At 42.8% G+C, this 26811-nt stretch overlaps 1 protein-coding gene across 1 annotated transcript; it reads right to left on the bottom strand.

The window, feature by feature from the left end:
* Nucleotides 1-1783: 1783 nt before the first annotated feature.
* rrp12 (ribosomal RNA processing 12 homolog) lies at nucleotides 1784-26414 on the bottom strand. The gene is made up of 34 exons (XM_021606709.2): nucleotides 26174-26414; nucleotides 23718-23947; nucleotides 21914-21997; nucleotides 21554-21630; nucleotides 20535-20640; nucleotides 20337-20453; nucleotides 20119-20257; nucleotides 19726-19853; nucleotides 19525-19623; nucleotides 19304-19395; nucleotides 19054-19165; nucleotides 18878-18978; nucleotides 17586-17700; nucleotides 17330-17472; nucleotides 17063-17184; nucleotides 16920-16984; nucleotides 14292-14454; nucleotides 13989-14143; nucleotides 13646-13713; nucleotides 13391-13484; nucleotides 13045-13203; nucleotides 12864-12944; nucleotides 12679-12784; nucleotides 12466-12573; nucleotides 11970-12127; nucleotides 11760-11851; nucleotides 8850-9005; nucleotides 8587-8759; nucleotides 8045-8155; nucleotides 7651-7700; nucleotides 2913-2991; nucleotides 2742-2809; nucleotides 2538-2620; nucleotides 1784-2448 (listed from the first exon to the last, which is right to left on the bottom strand). The coding sequence occupies exons 1-34, from the start codon at nucleotides 26310-26312 to the stop codon at nucleotides 2346-2348; spliced, it is 3876 nt and encodes a 1291-aa protein (XP_021462384.2). The 5' UTR covers nucleotides 26313-26414; the 3' UTR covers nucleotides 1784-2345.
* Nucleotides 26415-26811: the final 397 nt, after the last annotated feature.

The raw sequence follows: 26811 nt of genomic DNA, 5'->3' as shown, positions 1-26811 counted from the left end.
CTACAGCCAACATTTGGCATTGCGCATGGTGATCTTTGGCTTGTGCTGGGCTGCTTGGCCATGGAAACCCATTTCATGAAGCTCCCGACTAACAGTTATTGTGCTGACGTTGCTTCCAGAGGCAGATTGGAAGTCAGTAGCGAGTGTTCTAACCGAGGACAGACCATTTTTACACGCTTCGCACTTCAGCGGTCCCGTTTCTGTGAGCTTGTGTGGCCTACCACTTCGCAGCTGAGCCGTTGTTGCTCCTAGACGTTTCCACTTCACAATAACAGCACTTAGTTGACCGGGGCAGCTCTAGCAGGGCAGACATTTGACAAACTGACTTGTTGGGAAGGTGGCATCCTATGAAAGGATGCCACATTGAAAGTCACTTAGGTCTTCAGTATTCTATGGCCAATGTTTGTCTATGGAGATTGCATGGCTGTGTGATCGATTTTATACACCTGTCAGCAACAGGTGTGGCTGAAATACCTGAATCCGCTAATTTGAAGGGGTGTATCTTTATACACCAGCCCTATATGCGAGTGACTTTCCCAGTCATGTTAACCAGTTGAGCTGATATGACGAGTATAATAAATAAGTTATGGTGCTGAAACCTAGACATATTTATTATTTTATGTTAATAAAATGTCATGTTTTTATCTTCGGTAAATGTGCTTTTAATTAAACAGATTACACTTTCGGTTCTGTTAAGGCCCTCATTGGAAAATGTAGTTAATTTATCGTACTGTAAGGAAACTCTTGATGGATTATCAGAATGAGTTCATAATTACTCAGTGCTCCCAAATATCAAAAAGGCAATAAAGAGTTTGTCTATTTATTCCCAGAATGGGCCAGAACATCTGCCTACCCCCTCAGAGAGGCCTGAGAACAGAGAAGCATGGGAAAGTCTCCTCAGAGAGCCTCTGGTTTAGATAGATAATTACTCAAATGGTCATCGGTTCCGTGTGCAGCCCTACGATTCATTTATGTAACAAGTGACGGCTTCACATGACTCGCGTGTCTGGTGACTCTTTCTTGGTCTGTACAAAACCCACTTCTTTCCCTAGCCCCCCCCCCCCCCCCCCCCCCCCTTCTCTTACCCCCTGCTCTTTTCCTCCCTAGACCCTCCTACCCCTTAAATATTTGAATTTACATGAATAATTTGCTGACCACAAGCCAAAGACAAGAACTCAGGCTTCAAGTGATGACAGATCTCACACTCACCAACCCTTGTGCACAGTCTCATGGTCTTCATTATCTTGAAATCTGCTCAGGTTACAGAGGGCATTCTCGCATGAGACTTACATAGATAGCACAGCTATTTGGGTCTGGGTGACGAGATTAGAAAGAGTGTGAGGGAAGGAAGGAGAGCAAGCAGGCCAGACTTCCTTTGCTCTGCTGTGTCAGAGGGGTTGGTCAGAACAATGAACAGTAGGAGTGTTGTAGTACTCTAGTCATCTCATGAATGGAGCCATTCTGTTGCTCTCCTGTTCACTGTTGCTTTAGTACGGCGTGAACAGGGCTCCCCCACAGCAATGACGGACTGCTTCATTCAAACACTACAGCCAAAGCCTCCCAAGGATAAACTCCCAGCCTCTCCAACCCTACAGCCAATTTGGTATGCCGCCTTGTAGATCTGGAAGAAAGGGATGAGTGTACGTCTTATAGAAGCCATATTGCTGATGTTAATCAAATCTAAATGGAGAAGTGTCTGGGGCTAGTTGTGGGTTTTTGCCGAATTCAAAATCAACTTCTGTTAACTACTTCCTTCATGTCAATCTTAAACAAAGAAAACTGTTTTAAGTCTGATGAATCAATAGTTTAATACATTCAAACAGTAATCCTAATTTCATGCGCTGGAATATGAATTTTAACCAACTCTTGTTTATATTCAACCGCAATCTAGACCACCATCTAGTGGTCAAACAGAGCAATAACAAGTCATTCTTAATTTTCACACCATCAACATTTTTTTTCCCATCCTTTAAAGTAGGGAACATAAATACATTTAAAAACAGATGTTTATCCATCTTTACACATTTTAATTGAACACACCTATAAAGCTAAAGTTTCATGTGTATGCCTGATTGTATCCATTGATAACAATGGGAATTAGGCAAGACCCCCCAAAAGAGAAATCTACAGATCCATTTGAAGACCTTTTCAAATCCTCTTCTCGTTCCTTCTCCCATTCTGTTTCTCGCAGACATACATGGACTGCTTGTTCAGGGGGGGTATGCCTGAGCAATAAACTGCATAGACTCAGACCCATAGAATTAGCTTTAATTAGATTTCTATGCACAGACCCTCTTGGAAAACAGGCAGAAGGACACACATTCAACCATTGGGATGTAAACTTTTCAGGCCCTCCTCTTGTTCCTTTGCATCCTCTTCCCAGACTGCGCTCCCTTCTGGGCCCCTCTCACCATGCCTTTAAACTGGCCCTGCATCTTTGCTTTCTTCCTACACACACAAACAACAAAGGGTTATTAAGCTTTCGCCATTACAACTCTACTACAATGTTTATTACTAGTTCATTGCTATGCGTTTACCTGCGGTTGAGCTGTGCTTTCCTCAGAGGGATGTAGGCATATGGATCAACCTTTCCTTTCCTCTTCACATCTCCTTTACCCTTCTGGAGAAAAAACAAACAAACAAAAACAACACACTTCAGCCTTGCGGAGATTCAACAAAGAGCTGACCAATAGTCCACGCTTGAAATCAACCTAAACACACTGCCTGTGTGCATGTGTCACCTTGGCCTTGTAGTCTCCCCCCAGGTCTCTGCTCCCACCCAGAGGTCTGTGGATCCCCGAGCCTCCAGCTGAAAGAAAGAAAATTTGCATGAATGCATACACACAAGAGATGGCTGAGACCAGCAACCAGAACACACAGACAGATAGAGACAGACTTATAGTCAGCTGTACCTTTGTATTTCAGCTGGGGTTCAATCTCCATGTCATCATCGTAGTGACCATCCCGGAATGTCCTCCTCTTAGTCTTTATCTGAGAGAGAAAGAGATGGGGGGGGGGGGTTCAAAGGTTTCAGAAGTTGTGTCAGCAGAGGTAGGAAGTAACACATTTCAAATACTCTTGTTACTGTCAGAGTAGCTTTTACGAGTACTGGTACTCAAGTATTTTTTTTAGTCAGTAACAGTTATTCTACTTGAGTGGGATTTTTCATTACTCTCTCCACCCTGGTGAGTGGGGGAGCATGTGAGTGAGGGAAAGAGTGTAAATGGGTGATTGAGTGAATATCAGCCAGTTCCATGACAGTAAAAAAGTAACAGAGGGGTGAATGAGTGATTGATGGTTGAAAGAATTACAATTGTTTATTTCTGGAGTCTGAAGAATATTGAAGTCTGATAAAATAAATTAACCTAGTTCCTTCCTTTAATGCATGGAAAAGATAAGATTACCTGAAAATTGTTATACTAACGAAATTAGCTAATTCTCAAGGTCAATCTTTAATAACTCAATTACTTTTACTCTGAGTACCTTTTAAATAAGCTACTTATTACGTTGTTTTTTACACCAGTAATTTGACTTCTACTTGAGTAAAATTTCATTACCCTCTTAATTGTAAAGTCTGGTATGAGAACGATAGGGGCTATCTGCAAAAGCTGGGTGTCTACGGAAAGCTGAAATTCTTGGCTATTGATCGGTGCCTTAAATCTTGGGTGTGATTTACTACCATATATTTTGGCATACAAATATATAAGGGGAGGCCGAGCCGATGACCTAATTTCAAGATGGCTACTACCTACATTCAGGTTAGCGTTGTGAAGCATAAACAAAATAAACACTGAATACATTGATACACACCGACAGCCAGGACTCCACAAATCATGGGAATATATTATTTGTCTGCCTGTGACCTACAGTTATTGATCACCAGCCCCAAGAGTCAAAATGTTTATTTTGCTCAACGTTTTCACCAAACATCTTACAAGGTAAGCTTCGATTTGGTCTGTGTTTGACCTATAGCAACATGGGGGTATCAAAATGAATCCTTAGGTTGGTAGGAACAAATCTAACATATTGACAATGTTATCGGAAAATGACTTAATAGCAACATTGAATGTCCACCGAGTGACTATATCTTTGCGCATCAAAAATATGTTGCTTGCTTACACACTGTAGGCATCCATTACACAGTGGATTGGTTATGGCACATTGACAGTTTTGTAGCCAATGAGATAAGCTTTCCAGGGATATGCAGTTCACCTGGGTGGGACAAAGCAAGGCCTAGAACCTTTTATGCGTAATGCAAAATATTGCTACCTGGCTCAGAGACAAGACGCACAGAGCACGCTACATTAACAATGTAAACAGACTGAAATTAAAGTGACATCGCTTTAGCATAAAATATGGCTTCTCAAGGGGAGGGAAAAAAAACATACAAAATATTTGGACAACGAGGATTTCGACTTGGCCGATTGCTTTCCAGGAGGATTGGATCCCCTTTTAGAGTTATAAGTTGTCTGCATTTTGCGCTTTTTATTTAGTTTACATAGGCCTATGTAACAAGTCATTTCAATGTTATATAATTCCAAAGTAGTTATTGTCCATGTTTCATTTTAGTTCACTGTATGCCGTTTCACCCTTGTAACTTTGGAGAGGCCAATAAACTCTCATGACCATTGTTTATTTGTGCTTCTATTTGCACTACTACCAGGTCCTCCACAAGACCAGGAAATAGTAGAAGACTATTTCAACACTTTGTGGACATTGCTACAATAAAATAGCTTTAATTCTCCACAAGCAGATGACCAAAGCAAAAAGGTCAAACCCCTCTTTCCCAGTTGGCCTTCCGAGAGCAGTTGGTGTTGGGAATGGCTGAATTGGGGGCCCAAATCAACCTCACAACTATCAACAAGGTGAGTGCCACTATCCAACTCGCATGCCAAGAGACAAGTAACGACATGCACAAGCTATGGTGAAAGTGGAATCTAATCTACACTTTTGATGCAAAACAAAAGCCATTTGTAAAGTTCAGCTTATTTCTATTCTTGCACCTTTTTTAGTGAAGGACACGTGTGTAACCAAGTTGATAAGACATTTTTCTATATTATTGTGTGTATATCTGTTGCTTTTATATGTTTGTTTTATTTTAGAAACAGTTCATTTGTATGTGGGGACAATACATTGGATATGTCTAGGCTAAATGTTTAGGCACTTTCGGGAGTTTGAAAAATAAATATTCATCGCTAGTCTGACCAATCGTAATCCACGCTTCAAGATTGTTTTGATCACGCGGACTGGGATATGTTCCGGGAAGCATCTGAGAATAACATAGACGAATAGACTGATACGGTGACTGAGTTTATCAGGAAGTGTATAGGAGATGTTGTACCCACTGTGACTATTAGAATCTACCCTAACCAGAAACTGTGGACATATGAACGTTTACATAAACTTAAGTTTAAATGTATTTGGCTAAAGTGTTTCACAATTCCTGACATTTAATAATAGAAACAAATTCTCGGGTCATAGGTCAGTTAGGATGACCACTTTATTTTAACAATGTGAAATGTCAGAATAAAAGTAGAGAGAATTATTTATTTCAGCTTTTATTTCTTTCATCACATTCCCAGTGGGTCAGAAGTTTATTAGTATTTGGTAGCATTGCCTTTAAACTGTTTAACTTGGGTCAAACGTTTCAGGTAACCTTTCACAAGCTTCCCACAATAAGTTGGGGGAATTTTGGCCCGTACCTGCTGACAGAGCTGGTGTAACTGAGTCAGGTTTGCATGCCTCCTTGCTCGCACACACTTTTTCAGTTCTGCCCACAAATTTTCTAGGATTGAGGTCAGGGCTTTGTGATGGCCACTCCAATACCTTGACTTTGTTGTCCTTAAGCCATTTTGTCACAACTTTGGTAGTATGCTTGGGGTCATTGTCCATTTGGAAGACCCATTTGCAAACAAGCTTAAACTTCCAGACTAAATGTCTTGAGATGTTGCATCAATATATCCACATCATTTTCTTTCCTCATGATGCCATCTATTTTGTGAAGTGCACCAGTCCCTCCTGCAGCAAAGCACCCCCACAACATGATGCTGTCACCCCGTGCTTCATGGGTGGGATGGTATTCTTCGTAATGATGGTCATTATGGCCAAACAGTTCTATTTTTGTTTCATCAGACCAGAGGACATTTCTCCAAAAAGTATGATCTTTGTCCCCATGTGCAGCTGCAAACCGTAGACTGGCTTTTTATGGCTGTTTTGGAGCAGTGGCTTCTTCTTTGCTGAGCGACCTTTCAGTTTATGTCAATATAGGACTCGTTTTTACTGTGGATATAGATACTTTTGTACCGGTTTCCTCCAGCATCTTCACAAGGTCCTTTGCTGCTGTTCTGAGATTTGTGCTTTTCGTACTAAAGCACATTCATCTCTAGGAGACAGAACGCCTCTCTTTCCTGAGCGGTATGACGGCTGTGTGGTCCCATGGTGTTTATACTGGCATACTATTGTTTGTACAGATGAACGTGGTACCTTCAGGTGTTTAGAAATTGCTCCCAAGGATGAACCAGACTTGTGGCGGTCTACAATATTTTGTGTGAAGTCTTTGCTAATTTTTTTTGATTTTCCCATGATGTCAAGCAAAGTGGCAGTGAGTTTGAAGGTAGGCCTTGAAATACATCCACAGGTACACCTCCAATTGACTCAAATGATGTCAATTAGCCTATTAGAAGCTTCTAAAGCCATGACATCATTTTCTGGAATTTTCCAAGATGTTTAAAGGCGCAGTCAACTTAGTGTATGTAAACTTCTGACCCACTGGAATTGTGATAGTGAGTTATAAGTGAAATAATCTGTCTGTAAACAATTGTTGGAAAAATTACTTGTGTTATGCCAAAGTAGATATCCTAACCGACTTGCCAAAACAATAGTTCGTTAACAAGAAATTTGTGGAGTGGTTGAAAAAAAACAAGTTAATGACTCCAACCTAAGTGTATGTAAACTTCCGACTTCAACTCCTATCATTTCCTCAATCTCCCAGTTGTTTCTTTCCAAATATATACCAAGTTGTTGCATGTCAAAATCATGTAATTACACATGAATAGCATGCACTTTTGGGTATGTCTATTTAGGCGGAAATCTACGTTTTGCCATTACATCGAATGAGGTTAAACTGTACTTCTACCTTAAGTAGAATATTCAGTACTCTTCCCACCCTTGTCATTAATCTCAGCAGGCAACTTCTTACGCAATGATATTCATTTTTTGGCAAATCCTAACTTTATCCAACCTAATTAATGACAATGGGAGACTTGGGCTGCGTTTACATGGGCAGCCCAATTCTGACATGTTGCACAATTATCAAATGATTTGTCAAAAGACCAATTAAGCGGCCCAAAAAAAAAAAAAAATCGGAATTAGGCTGCCTGTGTAAATGCAGCCGAAGTGAAAATGTGGCTTGACTGGACTTTAGGGTTGACGCATTTAACAGGTTGGGTTGTAATCAAACGGGTTGTAATCCCTCCGATGAAGCCGGTTTCACGAGTGTTTGTGCATATTGTCCCGATGCTACAACATGAAAGGAGCTTTATTCGGGACATGGGGAGGTCGTGTACCGCGTCTAGGAAAGGAAGTCGCCACAGTGAGCACAGATCCCATGGTAACGTGGAAAATCAGTAGGCAACGCTAATGGATACTCACACTCTTGACTCCAGCCTCCTCCAGAATGTCTTTCATCTCTCCCTCATCATCTGTAAGGGAAGAGAGAAACATCATACTGAAATGTGAACAAAAAAATATGGATTTGTGGATTTATAAAGCCCTTTTCACATCATAATTTAGCTACACAGTAACCCAACCTGGACCGCAAAGAGAAAGCAGAAGCAGGTTATGATAGACTATTACTAGATGTGGGGTAATGTGGGTGAAGGCAAAATACTAATTTCCATTTCCACAAACTGGAAGATAAAGTATATATTTTATTTTAATTAGTTAGATGAAAATGTGGTTGAAGAGAATTTCAGATCACTTCTCTCTCTCCTCCCATAACAAAGAGTGAGTTTGGGTGTCTGTGTGTGTGTGTGTGTCCTACTACCTTTAGTCTTGTCTCCCTCGTCATTGTCCTCTTTGATGATGAGTCTTCCGTCTGACGTGACCTTGAAGTTGTGCTGAACTTTTGCCCTCTTCTTCATGTCTGGGTTGGTGGCTGAAACACACACACACACTCCCAGGTCAATACATACACTCTCCATACAAAACAATTAATCTCCTTGTCTACCAAAAACCATGGGTCGTGATCCTTAAGCACCAAAAAGAAAACTGACATTAACAGCAAGAAACTACATTGACTTGTCAAATAAGAACTGCTCATTTTCATATCGCAAAATGTTTAAAACATTTTCCTTTGCATGTCCTAATGAACAAATCTAGATCAACATTAGTCATATTTAATTCCAGACAATCCTTCCTTCCCCCGATCACTTCTCTTTGTTGATCGGAGACAACTGGGTGGATGTTAGCAGTAGTTCTAGACGTTTCATCCTGATCTGAATGACCAAAGGGAAGGAAATACGCTCCCTGGAATGAAACACAGCAGTAGTTTCAACACCACAAAATTGAGAGTAAAGGCTCCATTACCCAAGACCCTCTGGGAGACAGTGGGATCCAGGAAGTTGAGTGGTTCGTCTCCTTGTCCCTCCTTCAGCCAGGCCCGCCCCTTCTGCTTTGTGGGCTTCTTCTGGGTCTTAGCGCCCTTAGGCCTTTCGTCATCTGACATATCAGAGTCCGACTCGGCCAAGATCTCCTCAATACTGAGGGAGGGAAGAGGAAAGAAGAAGTGATGAAGAAAGTCACAAATCGAATGTTAAGATGTGTATTACGGAGTCAAGAGTAGTGTATACCTCGCTCCCCGGGCTTTTGGCTTGTCGTCCCCGCTGTCTGAGTCGTCGTGGTCTTCGTCCGCCAGTCTCGATCTCTTGGTTCTGGCCTCAGCCTTACGGATGTTCACCAACACCTTATGATGCTCCACAGGCAGCTTGCTTTTCACCAACTCAAACCTACAAATCAAGTCAAATTTATTTATATAGCCCTTCTTACATCAGCTGATGTCACAAAGTGCTGTACAGAAATCCAGCCTAAAACCCCAAATAGCAAGCAATGCAGATGTAGAAGCACGGTGGTTAGGAAAAACTCCCTAGAAAGGCCAAAACCTAGGAAGAAACAGGCTGAGGGCTGGCCAGTCCCCTTCACAATGCACATTGCCCTAAATGTACATATCGTCATGGATTTCACTTGTTTTTTAACTTGAATGTTTTATAACGTGCAGGTAACTGTGAAAATGATGGAATCACTTGAGTAAATGAGGGAACAAAGTACACTGAACAAAAATATAAATGCAACAATTATACTGAGTTACAGTTCATATAAGGAAATCAGTCAATATAAATGAATTAGGCCCTAATCAATGTACTTCACATGATTTAATCAGCTTCTTTCTATGCCACACCTATCAAGTGGATGGATTATACTGGCAAAGGAGAAATGCTCACTAACAGGGATATAAACAAATTAGTGCACAACATTTTAGAGTAAAGCTTTTTGTGCGTATGGAAAATTTCTGGGATCTTTTATTTCAACTCATGAAACATGGGACCAACACTTTAAATGTTGCGTTTATATATATTTTTCAGTGTACACTATCGGTCAAAAGTTTTAGAACACCTACTCATTTAAGGGTTTTTCTTTATTTTTACTATTTTCTACATTATATAATAGTAGTGAATACGTCAAAACTATGAAATAACACATATGTAGTAACCAAAAAAAGTGTTAAACAAATACAAATATATTTTATTTTTGAGATTCGTCAAAGTAGCCACCCGTTGCCTTGATGACAGCTTAGCACACTCTTGGCATTCTCCCAACCAGCTTCATGTGGTAGTCACCTGGAATGCATTTCAATTAACAGGTGTGCCTTGTTAAGTTAATTTGTGGAAATTCTTTCCTTCTTAATGCGTTTGACCCAATCAGTTGTGTTGTGACAAGGTGGGGAGGTATACAGAACATACCTCTATTTGGTAAAAGGCCAAGTCCATATTATGGCAAGAACAGCTCAAATAAGCAAAGAGAAAATGACAGTCGATCATCACATTAAGACATGAAGGTCAGTCAATACGGAACATTTCAAGAACTTTGAAAGTATCTTCAAGTGCTGTCACAAAAACCATCAGGCCTTCATGGTTGAATTGCTGCAAAGAAACCACTACTAAAGGACACCAATAAGAAGAAGAGACTTGCTTGGGCCAAGAAACACAAGCAATGGACATTAGACCGGTAGAAATGTGTCCTTTGGTCTGGAGTCCAAATTGGAGATTTTGGGTGTGGGTGAACGATCTCCGCATGTGTATTTCCCACCGTGAAGCATGGTGGTGTTATGGTGTGGGGGTGTTTTTCTGGTGACACTGATTTATTTAGAATTTAAGGCACACTTAACCAGCATGGCTACCACAGCATTCTGCATCGATACCCCATCCCATCTGGTTTGAGCTTAGTGGGACTATCATTGGATTTTCAACAGGACAATGACCCAACACACCTCCATGCTTAGTATGGGCTATTTGACCAAGAAGGAGACTGATGGAGTGCTGATGTGTTATTTCATAGTTTTGATGTCTTCACTATTATTCTACAATGTAGAAAATTGTAAAAAATAAAAACCTTGAATGAGTAGGTGTTCTAAAACTTTTGACCGATAGTATATATTGAAAGCAGATACTTCCACACAGGTGTGGTTCCGGAGTTAAGTCTACATCCTTGGTTCGCGATATCTAGGTAACATATGGAATTGTTGTAAGAGTCATACCATGGATCATTTAGCCATTTGAGTTGGGATTTTAGAACCCCTGTAGGTAGGTATAACATCCCCGACTAACATCCCATAATGCTTAAAGTCATCTATAAAAATTTGGGGCAGGCCGGTATTTTGGCTACCATGGCAATGCCCCCATCCACAGGGCAAGCGTGGTCACAATGGTTTGATGAGCATGAAAATGATGTAAACCATATGCCCATGTAGTGTTGAACAGCGTACTGAAACTTCTGTACTTCTTCCAATACTGAACATGAAATAAGTTGTTTTCGGTACTAGAGTGTGTTACTTCCTTTAATGTCAACTGTGTCTCACGGATCAAGTCAGTCTATCAGCGCAGCCGATGTCCCCATTCTGTGCAGCATGAGTGGGGAGCTAACACTCTTGAAAAATGCAACACGGCATGTAGAAGCGGTTACAAAAACAATGCCTTTACAATGCAAGGTGATACCGATAAGATTTCAGCTTGGCCGTCTAACCTTCCTTGCTAGCTTACAGTTGAAGCTAACATCAATAAACTCCCCTTGTTCTTTGTGAAACGCCCGCAAAATATGCAAAGCGTATTGCCACAAACTTTATTAATTCACTTAAAATCAGTCCCTCTCGCACATCCCTCCCAAAGATTATCTACTGGCTCAGCAAACTGACTGTGTGTGTGTGTGTAAGAGAGAGGTCTTAGACGTGTGCCCCCCCCCCCCCCTTGTGAATGACATCATTATTAGGGGTGTACCAAGTACCTCGGACAAAACACGTATCATACAGGATATGGAACATCTATGCCAATGTATGTACAATATCCACGTATGTCCCTGTCCATTACTGCCATGTGGGTATTGATAAAAACAGCTACAGCATGCCACTCTTCAACTCAGATCCACATAAGGCTAATCCTCTAGCAAGCTAGAGTGAAAAGTGTCAAATCAAATATGTTTCCTAAACTTACCCAAACTTCCTGATGAACTTGGTGAAAATGTTTTTCAGTTTCGTCCTGAAGTGTCTTCTAACGTCATCCTTGATGTTCCCAACACCCTCCATCTGAGAGAGACACACAACCATGTTCAAGCAAAGTTTTGCAAACCAACTTCAGCACCAACATAAGTGGTTTTCTGATACACAGACCCAGAAACCCAACACAAACCGCACACAACCCTACCATCACAGTGACGTGTCCAGCCAGTGTCTTGGGATCCATGACGAAGAGGATGACCTTGACAAAGCTGAGCGCTGCTTTCACAATCTCCCTGGTCCGAGACGTCAGCAGCAGGCACACGTTGTGTAGGAGGTGCTCCATCGATCCCATGTCTATAGAGTCTGACACGCACACACACACACACTTTGTAACAGCTGCGCCAGTGATGAAATCAGCTAGAACAGGGCTGTCAAACTCATGCCACGGAGGGCCGAGTGTCTGCGATTTCCACTCTTCCCATGTACTAGATTGATCAACTAAGGTCACTGATGAGTTAGGAAGTCCCCTCACCTGGTTGTCTACGTCTTAATTGGATACAAATTGAAAGGAAAGAATGAAAAACAGCAGACACTCGACCCTCCATGAAACAAGTTTGAAAGCCCTGAACTAGAGGGACATAAACACACCATAAACACACACCGTAAACAGTGTCAGTGTGAGGGGAATAGAGTTGGTTTACCTTTGTACTCAAAGACCAGTCTGGTGAGAGCCAGGACTGTACATGTGATCATCGTGACCGAGCCGGTCAGCCCCACGTAGACCAACAGTAGGTACTGCTCCAAGGCTTCTACAGAGGGACAGGGACAGAAAGACAGGGAGTAACTCTCCGTGATAGTAAGAATCTAGAGGACATGTAAGCCTAACCAAATGCCTCTGGTCGAGTAATCCTTACCTTTGGCATCTCCACAGAACCTGATAAAAGCGTTTCCTATCTCCACCAGTAGAGTGTAGGCGCTTTTACGAGCTCCCACTGACACCTCCTTAGTACATATGATCACCTAGGAGAGTTAAAGAATAGTGTAAGTGTGTGAGTGCTAGCGTGAGTATGTGTGCGCGTGTGTGTGTGTGTGTGTATACCTCTGGTAGCAGGGCAGTGATGAAGTCTCTGTGTTCATCACTAAGCTGTTTCACAATGTGGATAAGACACTTTAGTCTGGGCTGAGAGAGGAAAAGGGAACGAGAGGGAGAGTTAGACAAAATTAAGCTGGTTGAGCCGTCCCTGCACTCAGTTAAGGGCGAGGAGCACACACAGTCTTACCCTCTTGGCGGGAGATGAAGCATTCTTCAGTGTCCCCAGCAGAACGTGTTTGAGCGTCTCTAGGTGAGAGAGAACGAAAGATCTACACTCCTCCCTCTCTCCACCGCACATCTCCTCCAATACGCGGTATGCCTTCTTCTGCATGTGTGGCTCCTTATTCTACACACCCAAAAATCAGAAAGGGAAACATGTATGAGTTGTGGGGGGAAATAAATCTGTTATTCAACTCCTGGTAATCTAAACAATATATTACGCTAAAAGTGACGTGTTTAGCATTTAAAATAATATGGCTGGTTTGGAAAACATCTCCACATCTTTGCGCAGTCAAAATGTCACGTGTCCTAACCTCCAGGTATGGCCTAATCAGCTCAAAGGTCTGACTCATTGTGACCTCATCTACACAGGGTGCCATGGCAACCATCAGGTCCATGACAGACAACCTGGGGGGAGACACAGATGTAAGATTCTGATTTCATTTAGTTAAATGTTAATAGGAATGTGGTCTTGGCATTGTACAGTAATGTAATTGGCAATTCAATTGTAATACAGAAATGTAATCTTATAATTCACCCCAAACACAACTAACTAAGCACATGCCTACCGTATGAACTCAGTGCTGTCTGGGCTGCTGAGTCTTTCTGTAGCTTTCGATAGGAAGGTACACACCATCTGAGAGGTAAAACATTACACCACCAGGAGGAGACAAAACTTACATTTTTGTTGGGCATTTTGTTGAGGCATGGAGGTGTGTGTCTAAATGAATGAGCATGAAAGAGGCTCTCAGTTTTTCCTAGATTCCGTGAATCTTCTCTTCTCGCCTTCTCAAAACTCAGGGGAGGAGAAGTCAGAGGAGAAGAATTTTGGAACTTGTCCTCCATTGCGTTTTGAGAAGGAGGCGAGGGAATCAAAAGAAAAATTGTGATCGTTAAGGAGCCAGTGTGTACCTGTGGGTCTGTGACAGTCAGGTAGACTTTAATGGTGTCTAGGACAGCCATCCTGTAGGGGGCAATGTCTCCAGGAGCAGGCTGCTGGCTGAACACGTTGAACAGGATGGGCAGGAAGTTCTTAGCAAAACGCCCCACCTCCGCCTTCTCCTCTTCTACAGGGGGAACATAGCAGAGGAGCGTTTAGCAACTGACCTACATTGTGTGTGTGTGTAATAGAGGAGATTCTGGGAACTATCATCACATGATGAGAAACTTGAGCTAATGCCTAGGCTTTATGTTTGTGTGCGTGCATGCGTGTACCGGTGTTACAGCTCTTGGTGATGAGTGTGCGTATGGCCTGGCAGATGGTCAGTCGTAGGTCAGGCCGTTCGTTGATGGCCATGCCCAGTGCCCTTGCTACACCTTTAAACGACACCAGCAGGTCCAAGGGCCCCACACAGAACCCTGGCAGCATGGTCCAGATCTGACGAGAGCAGAAACACACCAGTGAGTACGGTCCAGGAATGGACACACTATCACAGAACACACCATATCACCGGGAGAAAACGAAACACCTTGTCACGGTGCAGATGTGACAGGGACACACAACACCTCAGTGTCGGAACACCAAGAGGCCATACAAATTGTATTAAATGTTGTTTTTAAAGTGAGGCGAGCAAAAATAATAATAATTATAGTCAAAACCTAGCAGCCTAATCAAGAGATATGAGTTTAAGAGGCATAGTTCAGCCATAATTTGAGAAAGTTCTCTCTCTTTACTGGAAGCAATTTTTTTGTTTTATTAAGAAACATGAGGGGCATCCGTTAAACATGTCATTAAATGTATATGGCCTAAGTAGGAATAGTCCAGCTATGACAGGACGTACATAATGCAAGGAGAGAGACAACACTCAAGTCTGGTAGATATGTAAGGGATAAACACTGACACTGTCCTTTTGGGGGGGGGAATAATGGACGATGCGGAGCGGTTTATTCCACCCATACCAGGGTTGCCAATCAAAACTAAAGCACAAATTTACTGGTCAAATTGACTTTTATCGATACTTTCAGTCGGTAAGTAAATTCATACCATTTCATCCTTCCGCTAAACCTGGTCGTTCGTTCTATTGGTTAGGTTGCTAGAGAAGCGGACTGGCCATTTGTTATTTTGGTAAAAGGTTTCTAGAGACGTGCACCAGCAGTTATTTATAATATTCGATTGCTACGCAGGCTGGAAGCATTCTTATTCATTGCCTTCACAGCTAACAAAGTCACGTCAAACAGGGCCGCTAGATTAACAGCATTGGCTTAAGCTGTTTTCTAGTGACATTTATGTGGATACATCCATAACAAGTAGCCTATGCAGATGAGCGATTTCGGCTGGTACAGAAAAAGCATGTTGGAGTATGAGAGCACGAGCGCCACTTGCGTCATGACTGCAACATAGTAAAAGAGGGACCAGAGAAAATCATGCTCAAAGCTCACCATCTTCAGACGCTGTAAAAAATACATCTCTAGAAACAAATCTTTTTTTACCTTTATTTAAGTAGTCAGTTAAGAACAAATTCTTATTTACAATAACGGCCTAGCCCGGCCAAACCCCAGCTGGCCAATTGTGCGCTGCCCGATGGGACTCCCAATCATGGTCGGTTGTGATACAGCCTGGAATCGAACCAGGGTCTGTAGTGAAGCCTCTAGCACTGAGATGCAGTGTCTCAGACCGCTGTGCCACTCGGGAGCCCAAATCAATGCTTTTTTGTTGTTGGACCTCCGTTTCCAATGAAACGCACATCCATGAGCTACTTGCTATTAGCTTCACGACTGACATTTGGACCAGCGATGTCAGCCCCATGAGCATGCGGAGTCTGACAGCACAGTGGGTCGACGAGGATTTCGTACTGAGGAAAGCCGAACGCGCTGGTTCTCTTACCGCTGGCTGTCAGTTCAATGGCATTTGAGATGTTTGAAACATGAACACACACCAAGCTCCATTCAAACAACTGCCTCGAGAAATAAGCTCATCAACTGTGTCTGCAGCAGACGTGATACCCTCTGTCATGGCATTGAAACACCTGCTCAACAAAACTGCTGACACAGACCGTGGGGTTAACTTGGAAAAGTACTCTAGTAGAGGCTGTGAACAAGCGATTCGGTGGCATTCTCTCTGAGCCTCTTCACTGTGTTGCCACCGTGCTCGATGCTAGGTACAAGGACCGCTACTTCGACGCAGACAAGAAATGGGGTTTACGTGAAATGTTACAGACCCAGCTGGACAAGATGGAAACGGACACAATGACAGTGCGCACCGAGGAAGAGGACCCACAACAGAAGAGGCCACGGACAGACAGAGCTGAAACTTCACTGCTTGACATGTATGATGAAATCCTGGTTGAGAATGAAACGACGGAACAAAGGAAAACGAAACCGCACAGCAAGTAAGTGAAATAAATAGGTTTTGATTATGTTTCACTGGTAATGGGGACATACCTAAATGCCAACAAAATAACATTTTGGTCAGTGTGTGTGTTACAACTATTTAGCTGTACTAGAATGCTTAAAAGGCCATTACAATTTAAAATATCAGTATTGGGTTTTTTGGCAAGGAAAATATTGCTAATCGGCCAAAAATGTCATATCGGTGCATCCCTACTGCAGGGATTTAGAACAGTAAAAAGGTGCCTATTGTTGGAACTACTTCAGAGATGTCCGATATCTTTTCCAACTGTGCTTGGTTGGGTTTCGGAAGACGCATGGCTCTCGACCCTCGCCTCTCCCGAGTCCGTACGGGAGTTGCAGCGATGAGACAAGACTGTAACTACTATCAATTGGATACCACGAAATTGGGGAGAAAAAGGGGTATTTAAATTTGTTTTGTTTTTTTATATAAAAAATGACAGATAAGACGGAACACCCTCACAGCATGGAGACCTAATCTAACAAGATTCTTACCTGCAGCTGGAGTGTCTTGTAGACTTTAGCCTCCAGTTTCTGTCCAGCCTTCTCCAGCTCCTCAGCTACAACACAGACAGGCACAGAAATGAGCGATGCATTGTTTACGCTTACACCCACTCACACACAAACCATTAATTTACCTCTCTGTCGGAGCGTGGCAGCGAGCGGCAGGAGATATGATGTGTAGTAAGCCAGTTGCGTGTTCTTAACGTGATCCCGTATGACAGGGATCAACCAACTACGAGGGAACTCCAGATTGTCTCTGCCAACACACACACACACAATTATTAATCTGGTCAACTCTGAAAAGACAAGACAAACTAACCTTCAAAAAAACTAATACAATTCACTAACGTAATAAACAGCTATAACTTAGTAACAAACAGTAATCACAGTAGCAGACATACTCCAGTCCAGTGATGTTGAGCGGTACAGCGGTCAGCAGTACTTCAGGTCCCATGCTCTCTACAGCGCCACCTACAGCCAGGTCCAGCTCACCACAGAACGGGAACCGGGGGGTGGAGCGCAGGTCCGCTAGAGACTGGAGAGACTGAGAGAAACAAAGTTCAAATGATTGTCCAGTTCTAGAACAAGTGGTAAGTAGTTGGGCATAACAAAGCCACTGTGTGTGTGTGTTAACTTGGTCCTGTCGGGGAGCGTTACCTTGGTCATGACCGGGTGTGTGTGTTTCCCTGCTGCTCTGTAGAAACAGCCCAGCAACTGCAGAACAAACGGCCAGGAGGCGTGGAAACGATACGACAGACCCTCCTCCACGATACTACAATACACAGAGGCAGCATAAAACTGGACATCAAAACATAAATATCTATATATAAACTCCTTAATTATGCCTTGACCCCTGCGTGAGTCAGTGAGTGAGACAGAAATTGTTTTAGCGTGATGTTCCAAATGTCTGTATCATAAAAAAAAAAAATCAAGGACGTTCTTTGTTTCTTTAGCACAGAATCCAAGCCCCACCCCCTGCCACTCACAACAAACAGACGAAAGATCCCTTCCTCCTCTCTGACAAGCAGTTTCCACTTGCTAATTGCATTTGAGGTTTGCTCCGGCATAAAAAAACAATAATAATAAAAATCGGTCATATGGACACAAAGACATCGAGACATTAAAAAACGTAATAGAGGAAAACTTTACCTACGTAACAATACCCGTTTTAAGTATCAACTCCAAAAATGTTGGACTGGGCAGAGCCTACTAAGACAGGAGTATCAATGAACATGATTGTGGAAAACTAATACTCAATTTCATGCCGCGCGCACCGTAGTCTGCGTTTTATAAAATGTACACTGAGCATAAAAATATATTTGTGTAAGGAATTGGCAACTCGTTCTCATTCTGAGAAATAAGCTTCTTCTTATCCAGGTAGGCCATTTTGATTTCAACATCTAAAGAAAGTGAACAGTGTATGTTGTTCCAACAGTTGGAGACAGACAAGGGTGTATTCATAACTGCTCAACTGTTATACCTTGTAGGCAAGCAAATAGATCAAAGTTGGCTTGACTTTAAATATAAAGATTATCTGGCTACTCAGTGGGCTTGTCCTTGATTATGTGACCTGTATTAATTGTCTATAATGCCTTCTACCAGAAGTTGGTCATTAATAGCTGATGTGCATGGTTCTAGTTACACTTGTAACAAAAAGGTCATTTTTATAGAGAGACTTGAAAGCCAGATCAGTGACTATTGCAAAACAAAAACAGGTTAAACTATTTTGATATAACAATTAAACTATTAGTGGGTCTTATGGTTGAAGTCTTATGTTTAGCCTAGGTAAAACTTTATTCCTGACTGTTTGAAATACCTTTAATTATGCAACAAAGCTTATTTGGCAAAAAAAAAAAAGAGAACATGAATCGGCTATAAGTTTTAGGCCGTATCACCCAGCCCTAGTGAGCGAGCGCACTATCCCTAGGTGAGTGTGTGTGCGTTCTCACCGGAACATCTTGCAGACGTAGGAAGGGTTTCCAGAGGAAGCGGTGGGGCTGACGGGGCCGATCTCCTCCATGCGAGGAGCCACACACTCCGACAGCAAAGTCTACAGCACACGAGCACAGTTAGGGCCACTTAACAGAGTAGGTGTAAACAAAGTGGTGAGCTTGAAGTATCTTACCTTGAGTGTATTGGTGGCAGCAGAGACGACTTGTGGGTGAGGTGACAGGAGGCAGGACATGGCTGTGGAGAAGAGACGAGGGAGATGACCCAGACTTAGAGATGACTGAACACTGAGGAGAGAGAGAGAGAGAGAGAGAGTGAACATTCAGTTAACTAAAAATAAGAATATATTTTTACTGCTGCAGGTGTAGTGTACCCTGGTGTAGTGTACCCTGGTGTAGTGTACCCTCCCGGGTGCAGTACCCTACCCGGCCAGGTGAACGTGGGCTTTCTCCATGACAGCCAGCCAGGCTAGTAGAGGCTGCAAGTCATTCTCACTGGGCAGGTAGTCATACAGGGCCTGAAGAGAGAAAGAACATAACACAGCACCGTTAACCCATTTTCAGCCCAGGTTTACAGTGTAAAGGGGGTATGAAAATGTGGTGGTGTTTTTGGATCCCAGGCTGTGACTTTAGCTTTGTAACCTTACCGTGATGATCTGAGCATTGAGTTCAGCAGACAGGGTAACAGGGTTGGGTTTCCCACTGAACAGCTTATGGAAGGCCTGCATGGCACATGCTGTCACCAACTAGAGAGAGAAAGCAGGGAGAGGTCAGTTTGGGAAGGTGAGGTGTGTGTGTGTGTGTGTGTGTGTGTGTGTGTGTATGTATGTATGTATGTATGTTCTCACCACGTGGCTGAGGGTCATCACCCTGAGCAGAGTCTCACAGCAGGACTTGACGGCATTGAGAGGGAAGGTGACCATGAGGTCCTTCAGGAGACCCAGGACGTGCAGGGTGGTGGTGTCCTCCTTACTGCCTGAATAAAAAAAACAAATCCAGAGAAGCTTAATTAAAGGGTCATGTAGGGGCGATTTGAGTTCTCTAGCTTTGCTTCAGACCTTCTTAAAGACAGTGTTGCAGTAGCATAATCACAAGCCGCAAGCCCTGTCAATCAAAGCTTTGAGAGTAAAGAGTTAAAACAACGGACCTCATAAATAAAATTACAGATGTAAATCGTTGCCTCTACATTCAAATAAAACCATGGACAAAAAAAAAAAATCCCCAAAGGTTGGGGGTTGTACCTCCTGCCTGTTCAATCTCTTTGATGCAGAACTTGGCGGCCATCGCGGCAGCAGGGTGGTGGGTCGGGGCGTTGTCTGTAAACAGTAAGTCACTGCCTCTCAGGATGGAACACACACCGTGCTGCGCTGCTTTACGGATCTGAGGTGGAGAGTGGAAACAATTGATTGACAAATTATTGTGAATATAAGGTACTCTGTGTGTGTGCGCGGGCGCGTACCTTGGGCTTGCTGTGGACAGTGAAGCTGAGTAGACCGTGGTATGTCTGCAGAGTAGACGGGTAACTCCACACTGTAACATCCTGCTTCCGCAAAAGAGTGGAGAGGCACGACAGGATCTGGAGAAAGAAAACTTTATTTAAATGTTCAACGTGTTATGTTAAAAGGTACCCGCCGGACGGACACACACACACACTCACCCATCTGAGTGCGGAGGCGGACTCTGAGCTGGCCAGGGTGGACATGACGTCCATCAGAGCTTTGGCCGTGTCAGAGAACTTACAAATCAACACTGGTGCTGGAACCCTGAGGGACACAACATACATATTCAAATCACTTAAATACTTAAAACACATAAACCACAGTCAGACCTAAGACAGTAGGAAGGTTTCCATTGACCCAGGTTTATTTGACAAAAGCATTGTCGCAAAAAATATAATTATGACGTGTAATGGAAATGGCAGATATAGGAGACATTTTTTAAAGAGGCCGGTAGACGTACAGCCAAATTCTCCAAAATTTGGTGGCTCCGAGAGAGATTCTCGCGTAAAATACAAAGGTAGCCATTACTCCAATCGGTCAAAGTGAAAAACGAATTGTCCCGACTGATATATTATCAAATAGATATTAGAAAAACACCTTGAGGATGGATTCTAAACAACGTTTGCCATGTTTCTGTCGATATTATGGAGCTAATTTGGAATATTTTTCGGCATTGTGGTGACCGCAATTTCCGGGCGATTTCTCAGCCAAACATGAAGAACAAACGGAGCTATTTCGCCTACAAAAATAATACCTGGGAGTCTCGTGAGTGAAAACATCCGAAGTTCAGAGGTAAACGATTTAATTTGATTGCTTTTTTGATTTCCGTGACAAGCTTGCCTGCAGCTAGCGAGGCATAATGCTATGCTAGGCTATGATAAACTTACACAAGTGTTTGTCTAGCATTGGCTGTAAAGCATATTTTGAAAATCTGAGATGACAGGGTGATTAACAAAAGGCTAAGCTGTGTTCCAATATTTTTCACTTGTGATTTTCATGAATAGGAAGATTTTCTAGGAAGATTTATGTCCGTTGCGTTATGCTAATCAGATGATGATAACGGTCCCGTTCACGGGCTGGGCGTCACTACAGGTTAAATCACTGGACAAGTTTATGGAAACAGAGCTAGTGACCACAGTTGGCATGGGTGAGAGCTGTGACGAACTGTGGGACTAACCGTTTCATAACCAGGTTGAGGAGGTAGGCTACAGCAGCCAGAGACTCCCCTGAATCCACTGCCTCCAGGGTGGTCATCTGAAACCAGAGAGAGTGCGAAAGACACACACACCAAGTTTAGTCTGAAAACAAACTATTTTTCTCCTGGTTAGACAAGAGTATTGTCCACTGTACGTATGAATTCTGATCGACTCCAATGCAGGAGCATAATGCAACAGAGAATAACATTCATCTTAATATGCCTCCAGTTCGTACGCACATGCAAGCATCCAACGCAATTACACCTTTGTAGGAGGATCATTCATCTAGTGATATTGAAACTATGATAGACAGGCACAAGCGGTAATTAGGCCCTACTCACCAGAGCTGCAAAGTACTCTGTTTCCGTCTCCTTCCCTCCCTGAGATCGAATCACCTCAGTCACCGCAGCCAGCACTGCACATATCTATGGGACGAGACCGATACGAATAGTGAATATCTTTGGCAAGTAATTGGTTTAGACCCTATGCAGCGGCGAGGTTAACATAACATCAATACAACAGTGATACACCGTTGATGTCAGCTTCTGTTACAACATTTTCATCTCACCTTTATTTAACTAGGCAAGTCAGTTAAGAACAAATTCTTGTTTACAATGACGGCCTACCCCGGCCAAACCCTGACATACAACGCATTCGGAAAGTATTTTCCCACATTTTTTACGTTACAGCCTTATTCTAAAATTGATTAAATACATTTTTCCCCTCATCAATCTACACACAATACCCCATAATGACTAAGCGAAAACATGTTTAGAAATGTTTGAAAATGTATTAACAGAAATACCATATTTACATAAGCATTCACAGACTTTGCTATGAGACACAAAATTGAGCTCAGGTGCATCCTATTTCCATTGATCCTCCTTGAGATGTTTCTACAACTTGATTGGAGGCGACCTGTGGTAAATTCAATTGATTGGACATGATTTGGAAAGGCTTAACTGTCTATATAAAGGTCCCACAGTTGACAGTGCACGTCAGAGCAAAAACCAAGTCATGAGATTGAAGGAATTGTCCGTAGAGCTCAGAGACAGGATTGTGTTTAGGCACAGATCTGGCGATGGGTAACAAAATATTTCTGAAGCATTGAAGGTCCCCAAGAACACAACGGCCTCCATTCTTAAATGGAAGTTTGGAAAACACCAGGACTCTTCCTAGAGCTGGCCGTCCGACCAAACTGAGCAATCGGTGGAGAAGGGCCTTGGTCAGGGAGGTGACCAAGAACCCGATGGTCTCTCTGACAGAGCTCTAGAGTTCCTGTGTAGAGATGGGAGAGCTTTCCAGAAGGACAACCATCTCTGCAGCACTCCACCAATCAGGACTTTATGGTAAAGTGACTAGACGGAAGCCACTCCTCAGTAAAAGGCACATGACAGCCGGCTTGGAAAAGGCAACCAAAGACTCTCAGACCATGAGAAACAAGAAAACCCTGAATGCCAAGCGTCACGTATGGAGGACACCTGGCACCATCCCTACGGTGAAGCATGGTGGTGGCAGCATCATCATGCTGTGGGGATGTTTTTCAGAGGCAGGGACTGGGAGATTAGTCAGGATCGAGGGAAAGATGAATGGAGCAAAGTACAGAGAGATCCTTGATGCAAACCTGCTCCAGAGCCCCCAGACTGGGGTGAAGGTTCATCTTCCAACAGGAAAACAAACCTAAACACACAGCCAAGACAGCGCAGGAGTGGCTACAAGACAAGTCTCTCACTGCTGTGCAGTGACACTCCCCATCCAACCGGACAGAGCTTGAGAGGATCTGCAGAGAATTATAGGAGAAACTCTCCAAATACAGTTGTGTTAAGCTTGTAGCATCTTACCCAATAATACTTGAGGCTGTAATCTATGCCCAAGGTGCTTCAAAAAAAGTACTGAGTAAAGGGTCTGAATACTTATGTAAATGTTATTTAATAAATTGCAAACATTTATAAAAAAACGATTTTTGCATTGTCATTATGGGGTACTGTGTGTAGATTGATGGAACAAAAACAATTTAATACTTTTTTAGAATGCTGTAATGTAACAAAATGTGGAAAAAGTCAAAGGGTCTGAATACTTTCCGAATGCACTGTACGTACACTTACCAGGTCATTTAGAATAGTACAGTCCCCCAGAGTTACACACCTCTTTATGGGCAGCTGAGTTGGACTCCCAGAAGCGCTGCACCTTTCTGAAGGTGAGGTTAGAGCAGTCCGACAACCCGCTGAGGAAGGTCCCTGCGCTCCTCTCTGAAAGGGCCTGCTCTGCCGTCTCCTCCATACAGGCATCTCCCCGGTCACCCGCACCCCTCTCCAGGGTTCCTGCCTGCAGCTCGTTGTGCAGCTTGAGTGCATCAACTGTCAGGTCACTCTTCTCTGGAGAGCGAGAGAAGATATCAGTATCTAAGGGGCGTGTACTATTGACTGACATTAGGTTCTCTTTGTGGATGATGGTTTTAAAATTGGGTAATGCAATTACAAATTCAATCATTTTCTAATCAAGTGACAATGCCCAAGAAGTCTGTGTTTGGAGGATATTATGGAACCAGTGTTAGGCCCGAGACAAACGAGTTACCAACATATTCAAATAATGATTGACGTATTTTAATTAACTTATTTAGATGCATTTATTCATACTATTTCATTCTTGCACAAGATATTGTCCAGAAACAAATCTAGGGTTGCTACCCAAGCCGGCTTGTCGTTCTATTGGTTCGGTTGCCAGAGACGCAACCCAGTCGTTCAGTCTTTCTGTTCTGTATCTATGGACGCGATCCTGTCGTTCTTTCCAAATGTTCCATTGCCATACTGGATTGCAACGTTCTTATCCCTTGCTTGATAGCCAACTACGGCCAACTTACAGTCACGTCAAACATTGCAGACAGAATAACAGTAGCTGCATTTGTTTACGCTGTTTTCTAGTGAAATTAATTTTAATACTTCCATAACAATGAGCTAATGAGGCGCGATTTCACCTGGCATAGAAACTGTGCTCTCTCGTCAGGACACTGTTGTTCAGAGGAGCTAGCCAACAACACAGCTAACAACTTTGGGGCGGCAGGGTAGCCTAGTGGTTAGAGCGTTGGACTAGTAACCGGAAGGCTGCGAGTTCAAACCCCCGAGCTGACAAGGTACAAATCTGTCGTTCTGCCCCTGAACAGGCAGTTAACCCACTGTTCCCAGGCCGTCATTGAAAATAAGAATTTGTTCTTAACTGACTTGCCTGGTTAAATAAAGGTAAAAAAAAAAAAAAAAAAAAAAAAAAAAAAAAAAAAAACTTCAAACTGAAGCTGGAAAGACGGCAAACTAGCTGCACTTCTTTTCATTTCACCTTTTTTCAATTTACATGTCTGTTTACATCCATAAACTATGCCAGCTGATTCATGATTTCGACTGGCTGAGAAACACTGCCTGCATCCCTCTCGACCTGACTCCCGACCCCTAACGTTCATTACAATGGACAGTTGGAGATCGAATTTGAATATTTTAACCATGTTGCAAATGTCGGAGACAGACAGTAAGGTTTACAAATCCACACTGTTGAAAACGAAAAGTTAGTTTAAAATAAGTGTGCGATAATGTCTAGATGCTTTTTAAAGTGGAGATCAAGTTTATATGCCTGTGCTGATGAGACAGTGGGTTGCGCAGACAGATGGAACAGAGTAAATAGGCTGATCAAAAAGAAAGGAGGACCAAGGCACTTCATACAATTAATTAAAACGTCTTTAGTATGGCATGTTCAATAGAAACAAAGTTTTACAAATCTGAGTGTTTCAGCTGCATGGCCTTAGTCAGGGACTACAAAAAAATAATACAATGGCATTGTATTTTTTTTGTACTCCCTGACTAAGGCCATGCAGCCTAAACGCGTCAGATTTTTAAAACTTTGTTTAACTATATGAAGAGTGCCTTGGTCCTCCTTTCTTTTTGATGACCAATTTACGCCTTTTACCAAAGAGCACCTTCTGTCTACCAAAATGTACTATTGTGTACCTTAGTAGCGCTTCCCTTCCTCTTTCTAAGAGTAAATAGGCTTTTTAATGTCATAGATTTAGCCGGTGGTAACTTGTGGAATAGACACCGGCTGGAATGCACTTTTAACCAATCAGCATTCAGGATCAGACCTACCCGCTGTATAAACGCAGTTCTGAGGCATGACGGATCACGTGGTTTATTGCTTAAATATAGACTGAAGGATGTACAATAGGTTGTTGTTTTGGGGTCGAATGTTTAGAAATATTCCATTAAATAGTGTATTGCACTAACAAAACTTTCTAGGTCAAGATGAGCCCAACCATAAAACCGTCCAAAGCCCGTAGCATAGGATTGTGTTAGTTAGAACTATGGTCGGCACTAGGCTAGTTGGAGCTAGCATATGATGTGGCTCATATGTCAGCATAGCTGTATTATTAACACAGCAATGAGAATGGCCTCAAACGACACTGACAACTTTCCAGAAAGTTGGACACGTTACAAAAGTTGAAAACAGCTAGCCTTTCTTTGTTTAGAAATTGTGTAATACAGACTGCTTGCTAACTTCGCTGAGTGACTGACTTTCCACGTGTTGTCTCGTCTCAGGCCGAGCACGCTGCAAATGCTTACCCGAGGGGCGGCTGAAGAAACGGCTTTTGGCAGCCTGTCTGAATCGGCTCGTCTGGGGGTTCGAGTCGCTGCTGTGTCCCTTTTTCCATCGCTTCAGTTTTGATGCGGTCCCAGATTTTAATTTTCCAGATTTCACCATATTTTCAAATAATACAAACCACTCTGGCTCAGCAAAGCATTTGTCGCAAGTAGCTCTGTCGCTCTCCTGATGACGTTGCGGGGATGCGTTCGCCCAATTCTTCTTCTTCTTCTGGGGCTTTTATGTCAGACTACAACCCAAAAAGGTTTATTACTGCCACCAACTGGACGGGGTTGAAAATACTACGTATAAATAAAACCCATACGTGACAGGAAAAACTAACTTAATCCACCCAAAATAAAACAATAAAAAACATATTCAAATCTCCCTTCTCAGGCTTTATGACCTGAGAGGATGGTAAAGGCTTTTGACGTTACTCCGTGCAACTCCTCAGCCGAGAAGTCTTTCAGTCCATGGAACAGTTCCGCCTCATCCACAATAATGTCTATTTTCCTGGACTTCCTTTCCACCTTGACAGTGCAATTAATCACCACAGGCTAGATAAGGATCATATCACCTCCAGCTTACCTGACACCCTAGACCCACTTCAATTTACATA

This window comes from Oncorhynchus mykiss, chromosome 1 (genome assembly GCF_013265735.2).
Source record: "Oncorhynchus mykiss isolate Arlee chromosome 1, USDA_OmykA_1.1, whole genome shotgun sequence".
Classification (NCBI taxonomy): domain Eukaryota; kingdom Metazoa; phylum Chordata; class Actinopteri; order Salmoniformes; family Salmonidae; genus Oncorhynchus; species Oncorhynchus mykiss.
The sequence above is the reverse complement of the archived record's forward strand: the minus strand, read 5'-3'. Positions and strand labels throughout refer to the sequence as shown.